We start from the raw sequence: 8,181 nt of genomic DNA on the forward strand, positions 1-8,181 counted from the left end.
GCCTCCCAAGTAGCTGGGACCACAGGCGCCCGCCATAACGCCCAGCTATTTTTTGGTTGCAGCCGTCATTGTTATTTTGGCAGGCCCGGGCTGGATTCGAACCCACCACCTTAGATGTACGTGGCTGGTGCCTTAGCCGCTTGAGCCACAGGTGCCAAGCCAGCATTTAAAACTTTATTTTGTTACATTTTACTTATTTAAGTAGATCTTTTAAAATCTTTTCTGGAAAAATGTGTGGCTGAAACATGGCAGTAAGTAGGGAGGTAGATTATACACATAATACACATAATAATACTACAAGTAGAGGGAAAAAGCAGGTTAAAAATTGTTTTAAAGGTATAACACTAATTGTTTTTAAATAAAAAGCACAGAAAGAAGGCTTTGTATACATTTCTATAATCTCATAATGGGGAATCATTTTCAAATTGGAACTACAATGATAAAGGAATAGATTGAGGAATAACTGAACAAAAAAGTATAACATGAATGCTTAGTGACTACAAAAGACATAAATACCTACACAAATATCTACACCTTTTCAAGAATAAGCCCATGTATGATTAGGTAAAACGGTGTCATTTTGCTCAAGTACAAATGAGAAAGTGGGCTGCTTTTTTGAAGGAAACTGATGCTGTGATGCAGAGTGTGGCTTATTTGTCTGGGTATATTAGCTGTCCGGGCATGTTTGTACAACCTGTCCCCTGTTAAGTTTATACAAATATTGTTTTTATAATTACACAAGCATTCAGAGAATCTGTTGTACAAAGGTGAATATTGATCTAAAATCTCTAAAATAGTACTTGTATCACTGGTCTACCTTTAGGGAAAAAAAGGCAAACATTTCCAAAAACAATATTTATTTATTATTTATTTATATGATATACATGTATGGTGTTCTAATAATTATATAGATTATGAAACATAAGGTAATAAAGTAAATAACATTTTGAATAACTAATGTTATTAATGAATGGAAAATTAATATTGATAATATCTGCCAGTGAAAGCAATGTGATTAAATGAAGTCTATTACTTTTGAAAGTTTTGGTTGTATATTTTGTGATCAAGTGATTCAGATTCCAAGTTCTTTTTATTTTGATAATTTTTAATAGCCTCAGAGATGCAAAAAATATTATGAAAAGATATACCCAAATCCAAATGAAAGAACCTGTCAGTGGTTATGGTAATTAAAGCATGTTATCAATTTTCAAACCCATTCACCAATTATGTAAAGATTTTTGCTGAATTATGGCTAGCACATTTTTCCTGATATTCAGCAATTGTTCTTTTAAGTTAACAGATATTCCTTATTTACATATTAAACAGATTATTTGAAAACCAACTGAAATTGGGATATTTTAAACAGATTAGAAAATTCCATTATCAGATTTTTCAAATGAGCAGATAATTCATTAATATGAGTAAAATCATATAATGATAAAAGCATTTCTAAAATTATACATTCGAAATGCTTTCTCTATAGCAAGGGTCAGCAAATTACATCCTGCCCAATACCTGTCTCTGTAAGTACAGTTTTACTGGAGCAGAGCTACATTCTTCATTTAAGCATTGCCAATGGCTGCTACAACCGAGGGCAGGGGCTGGATCTGCAAAGCTGAGATTTGCTACCTGAACCTTTACAGGAAAAAGAAGCCATGCTCTGCTTGACAGCATCAATTGCCTCCAAAAAAGCAGTTAACTTCTCACTCATGTTTGCCTTCGGGAGTCAAATGAAATGTTTATATATTTTCTAAAAATATTTTCTAAGTATCATACCATCAGAGGCTATCATTCCTGAAAAGGACAAATCTCAAAGGCTTTCTAACTCATCTTTAAGTCGGACAACTACTATGAGGTAAAAGAGATGTTCACTGTTACCCTATCTGTCTTTAAAAAATATGGAAAAGACTCTACTATGGCCTGGTGCCTTGGTTCACACCTGTAATCCAAAAACTTTGGGAGGCCAGGCAAGAGGACTGCTTGAGACAAGGAGTTTGAGACCAGCCTGGACAACACAGTGAGACCTTATTTCTACAAAAAACTCAAAAAATTAGCATGGTGTGGTGGTATTTGCTTGTAGTCACCGTTATTCAGGAGGCTGAGGCTGGAGGATTGCTTGGGCCCAGGTTACTGGGAGCTATGCTCATGTCACTGCACTCCAGCCTAGGCAACAGAGTAAAAACCCTACCACTCTCTTAAAAAATAAAAAATAAAAAGACTCTAATATTTAAGTTAAGGTACCCTGTGTATCCATTTAACACAGCTTAGGGAAAAAGTGCAATTATTCATGGCAATACAATTCAAACAAGCAAAAGAGGGTGGCGCTGTCAACTCCTTTCAGACCTACAACCTCCACCTGTTCCTCAAGAGTATGTGTTTTTTGTGTACAACTCATCTGACATATAGACAGCATTAATGTCAATTCATACTTAGCAAAATTAAAGTGCTTTAAAAAAACTAAAATGGGTAGAAACAAAGATTCTATACTTTCTTTTCTGTATCTCAACAGATAGTTCAGTGCATACCTTTAGGGGTACAGAGCCACTCTGTAGACCTCAAATCCAAATCACTGAAACCAAATTCTCATATACAGTAAATGAAATATGACACCGAGAGTACGTCAGATGCCACAATCAATCATTTTCTTTGCTAAAATTAGCTTCGGTCATAGCAGTACATGGTGTGGCTATCTTATTCCTCATGCTAACACTAGGAATATTTTACTTAGGTTACCCGTATACTTCTTATAGGCAACTTAATAATCAGAGGACTGATTATTTTTATTGTAAACAAAAAATTTCTGTCTTCTTTTCTCCACTCAATTAACAGAAACTCAATTTTCTAATCAAAGAATCTTTGTAAATAAACGTTTTCTTAAAAGAATAACAAAAATTATATATTTCACCAACTTATTATAAAAGATGGAGGAATTCCAGGTTTGGGAAATAGTGACCTTGTTGATTATTCTGCCACTAAATGAGACAGGAAATACAGGAAAGGGGCATGATTTGACTAGAAAAGAGAATTATTTAATGTATACTTGTTGAATTAGAAGAACTCATAGAGATATCAGCGTTGTAAATGAGATAGAATCCTTTCTTTGGGAAAAGAGAGAAGGAAAGAAAAATGAGGGATTTTGTGACCAATTATATACAAAAGAGCCCAAAATTGCCAGAGGTTTTCTTCATATTCAGTTGGTCACTAAGTCTGAATTTTAAAATGTGTCCCCTCCTTTTCAACTCTGATCCCTTTAAATCCTTATCTTTAACCAGATTTTTAAAACAGCCTTCTCAATAACTTATCTCCAGCGTCTCTTCTCTTCATCTTTTACATGACAAATTATTTTCTAAAATAATATGATCACATCGGCACTGCAAAAAATAATGACATATCCCCATTTGTAGCATTTGGATAAAGGCACTGGTTTTAACTAGAGTCACAGAGCCAACCACATCATTCTTAGTTCATAAACCCTTCAAGTTCCCTCTTCAAATAGCGTGGCTGAACTTAACAAGTTTTGCTAGTTTTTATTGGAGTTTTAGTAATCAATCTTTACGTATTTATGAATTGTTGTACACTGGACTAGGTTTGTAAGTCCCTATCCTCACAGATCTTAGTTTGACGCTGTAAACTAACAAACTTTTAGGACACTGTTTTATTATTCAGCACTTAATTGTTCTGTGTTTACTGTGTAATCTGAAACCAAAGAGAGCAAATATTGAAAAATTCAGGAAAGATTTCACAGAGCAGGTGAAATTTCAGCTGAAAGGTGAAAGGCAGGGAACATACAGAATGAAAGTAAAAGGAATTTGATACAGAGGAATCTGACAGGAGTGGGGAGTGTAATGACAGGCCTGAGAAAAATTATTGGAGAGACATTTAACAGAAATGAATGGGTAACTGTGAAGATGTAAGACACCAATGGTGGAGAATGACAAGATATAATCTTGACAAGGGAAGGTGGAGTCCCATTGCAGAATGTCTTGGAAACCAGACAAAGGTGCTTAAATTTGATTTTGTAGAACCAATTAATAAAAAGCGAATAGATTACGTAAGATTATTCTGGCATCTAAATTTGGACATATGAAATAAGAAACAGGTAAGCAGAGATATTTGGAAAGAAATTACAGAATTTAATGAAAAATTACAGTTAAAGAGAAAAAAATCACCAAAGAAGAATATAAGCTTTTAGCCTGGGAAGCTATAAAAATGGAGATATCACTAAAATGAACAGAAAAGCTGAAAAGTAAAGACACATTAAGAATAAGAAGAGGATGTTTGTGGACATATTAGATTTACATGTGTCTGAGTGGAGTTCTCCTAATGCTTACAGTACAGTATCAGGCTGAAGCCAAGATTCAAGGCAGGAATACACAGATAGAGTGATCTATCACTATGAAGCCATATATTATTAACTGTGAACCTCAAAACCAAAGAAGGTAGAAGAGCAGAAATTATTACTTTCTTCTTCTTCTTTTTTTAGACAGAGTCTCACTCTGTTGCCCAGGCTAGAGTGACATGGCATCATCACAGCTCACAGCAATCACTTGGGCTTCAGCAATCCTCTTGCCTCAGCCTCCCAAGCAGCCAGGACTTGGCTAGTTTTTCTGTTTGTGATAGAGTTGGGGGTCTTGCTCTAGTTCACACTAGTCTTGAACTCCTGAACTCAGCAATCTATGTGCCTCAGCCTCCCAGAATGCTAGGATTACAGGTGTGAGCCACCGCAACTGGCAGAAATTATTACTTTCATTTCACAAATAAATTAATTAATGCTCAGAATTAACATAGCCTGACTAAAGTTAAATGGTTTGTTAGCAGCAGAGCCAGGAAAATCCTGGTTCTCTACACTTGTCAGAAAGCTGCCAAAAAGACAGCTAAACTCAAGGCCCTTCTTTCAAAAGGAGTCATCAGCATAGAGGCAGCAAATAAGCCCCTGAGAATGTATCATTCCTTAATAGCAGGAGAACAGAAAGAGAAAGGATTCCTACAAGATCCCCACAATATATTAAAATGTTGAAGGTGGAGAGCCCAGTAAGAGGCACCCAGCTGACAGGAATACACAACAGGGTAGAGAGAAAAAAAAAAATCAAAACCAGAAAAGTGCAGAGTCAGGAAAGCCAAAAACGGAATAAGTACTCAGTGATTTTTAAATGCCAGACAAAGCTGGAAGAAGAGGGTTTGGCATGATGGTAACATATTTGATGGCTGAAATGTTTTCAAACATTTAACTCTTCAGGAACTTTACCTAACAAATGCAAACACTGTTAACCTAATTGTACCTTCATATTAATCTGAAAAGAAAATTTCACTCTTAAAATATTAGAGAAATAAATAAATTCCTTCAAAATATTGATGATAATCAACATGCACTTGGTATGGGACAGTATTTTACTTTTTGCTCATTAAACTTCTATTTTGTAAGTTATGTTCGCAGAAAATAAGTGTCAAGTTTTTAAATGTTGAAAATACAAAGCCTAAGAAAATAAAGCATCTATTAGTCAAAATGCTAATCAAAATAAAAATTAATCAACTAGAAATATTATTTGATCTTTTAAGTCACAGCTTGAATATATTTCATCATAACCTGATCAGTTATTTCACTTTTTACTTGGCAAGAAAATATTTTCAGCTTTTGCCGTCTCCATATCTGAGAAGCTTCTGATAAACATAAACGATAGTTTAACTATACTTTTTGGCGTAAACTATTTTATCAATTCGAAGATTCAGTAAAGGAAAAGAGTGACAACTATAAAAAAGCAAAACTACAGATATGCTGAAAGTAAAACTATATATGAAAAAATTTACCAAGTTTTAATAATAAATGCTATTGGAAATAATATGGTCAATCTTCCAATGCTAACTTCTGTGTTAAATCGGAGTTAACACGCAAAGAAAAGTGAACTATTTTATTCTTGCCCTAACATGACAGATATAAAATATTTTTAACTCAAATCACCCTTTATTTGTGATATTTGCAGAACACAGCACTGTCTTTGCATGAATCAAGTTCTAGAAAGATCCTTAGAAATTATATGGATCTTAAAGTTTTAAGTCCTTCAATAGGACTGTCAATGAATTAAAATTTCTTTTTTTTTTTTGGAGACAGAGCCTCAAGCTGTCCCCCTGGGTAGAGTGCCGTGGCATTACAGCTCACAGCAACCTCCAACTCCTGGGCTCAAGCGAGTCTCTTGCCTCCGCCTCCCAAGTAGCTGGGACCACAGGCGCCCGCCACAACGCCCGGCTATTTTTTGGTTGCTGCCGTCATTGTTGTTTGGCGGGTCCGGGCTGGGGATTCGAACCCGCCACCTTAGGTGTACGTGGCTGGCGCCTTAGCCGGTTGAGCTATAGGCGCCGAGCCAATGAATTAAAATTTCTAAAGACACAAACAAGTGAATCAAACAACTTGCTACTGACCTTGTTCGAGTCTGAAGAGGGTCCTTTCCAGCTTTTCCATTTCGTTTAGAATTAAAATTCGAATCTGTTTACTGTGTTCCATTTTGGCTTCTAGAGGATTTGAAATCTACCTGAAGAGTTAAAAGAACTCCGAAGTCGAGTAAGTTACCCCTACAAAATAAAAAGGAATTAAGATAAAGAAAGTAACTATTACTGTAAATTCTCCAGAGCTGACAGCAGCACTTACATGCTCTAAATGTGTTTTAATCCTAGCAGAGGAATGAAAAAGGATGAATCTTATAAATCAGATGAAGGTGCCCAATAGGTGTTTCCTCCCTTCGAGTAGAATAAGTGAGACCTAAGCGAACAATACTGTACTATATATTCTTACAATTAAAAAAAAAAGAACCTAAAAAACCGAAAGCATTCTCAGAGAAAAGCAATACATTAGGAATTGGGGGGAAATTCTTAGCACCACGCCAAAGGGCTCTGCAGGCTCCAACTGGCATTTATGCTTACTAGAGATTAGTCTGCTCAAAGATAACAGGTGGGCGATCTCCCCATTCCCAAATTCGGGTCGGAAGCCACCAATGGGGAGATGAGAACAGAGTGAAGCAGTTGTTGCCCCTGGAATAGCTGCAGTAGACAGAGGATGTACGGACAGAGCTATAGATAGAAGGAATGCATTTCCCCGCGCTGCCAGCGGCATTCCGAGCACTTACGCCGAGCAAGTTATACGTGCTGCTGCTGGGACACTGCAGGACCCGCGACTCTGGCGTTAGGGTCAGAGGAGGGGACGGGAAGGAAAGCAAAAGGGGCCAGGCCAGCTGCCCGGCGGCTGACAGCAGCCTAAGGAGGGCCGGGCGCCGTGAAGGGCAAAGGGAGGGGCTGCGGCGGCCAGGATGGGGCCGGGCAGCCGGCGAGGCCAGGGAGCTTCCCGGCGACTCCGCCTCTCGCAGGGCCGTAGGAGACCGCGGACCCCACGGGGCGGAGCGCGCACTCTCCGGGGTGGACGCAGACGGGTCCCCGGCCCACTTCCGGACCGCCGGCCAGACAGCGCGCCCCGACCGCAAGTCTCGCGAGAGCGCGGCCGCCGCAGGGTCTCAGGTGCAGGCTGGAGCCCGGGGCTGCTGCGGCCCAGGCCGCCGGCCTCTCTTCCTCCTCGCTGCGGCGGCCGGCGTGCGCCCCTTGTTCAGGGCCCGCGAGCTCGTAGTTGCACGTTAAAATCCCGCTGCCCAAGCTGCAGCGAACTTGAGCTGCGCAGCGGGGTCCTTTTGTGGAAAGGGCTGGATGGAGTGAACAACCTGCGGCCTCGGGGGCACACGTGGCTCTCCAGATCCCCAAGGGCGGCTCTTCGACTGAATCCAAACTTGACAGAACCAGTGTCTTTACTAAAAAGGGTTTGTTCTGTAAAAGTTGAATTAAGTCGGAAGGCCTCACTGAAGGATCCAGAAGGCCACTTGTGGCCCCAAGGCCACTTCAAGTAAGGGAGCTGGCTGCAGGCGCTGACGATCCATCCAGTACAGGTCCATCTTCTCCAGGGCCGACAGGGCACTCGCTCCTGCGCAGAAGGGGAGGCAGGTGAAGTCCGGCCGGTCCACGACAATAAAGAGCGCAAATAGTATCTACCGGTAGTTGTATTTGGTAAAAACGCTGGATAGACCTGCAGTGATTCAGGACTCTGCAGATGCCTAAGGTGCTTTTATGCCTGAGGGAAAAAGAAAACATCTTCCAGGGGGTTGGGAGGGTACCTAATGATCATAAGAAAATAGGAAAAGGGCCAGGTTC

At 39.5% G+C, this 8,181-nt stretch overlaps 1 protein-coding gene across 1 annotated transcript in view; it reads right to left on the reverse strand.

Moving 5' to 3' along the window:
- The window catches only part of AGL (amylo-alpha-1, 6-glucosidase, 4-alpha-glucanotransferase), a 76,312-nt gene extending 69,097 nt beyond the window's left edge, over positions 1-7,215 (reverse strand). The window contains exons 1-2 of the mRNA XM_003784122.2: positions 7,116-7,215; positions 6,415-6,564 (exon numbers count right to left, since the gene is read on the reverse strand). Of these exons, the coding sequence (XP_003784170.1) occupies positions 6,415-6,496 (82 nt within the window). The 5' untranslated portion in view covers positions 6,497-6,564; positions 7,116-7,215. The remainder of the gene's footprint in view (positions 1-6,414; positions 6,565-7,115) is intronic.
- Positions 7,216-8,181: the final 966 nt, after the last annotated feature.

The sequence above is a fragment of the Otolemur garnettii genome, unplaced genomic scaffold (assembly GCF_000181295.1).
Source record: "Otolemur garnettii isolate 467f Iridium unplaced genomic scaffold, OtoGar3 scaffold00010, whole genome shotgun sequence".
Lineage (NCBI taxonomy): Eukaryota > Metazoa > Chordata > Mammalia > Primates > Galagidae > Otolemur > Otolemur garnettii.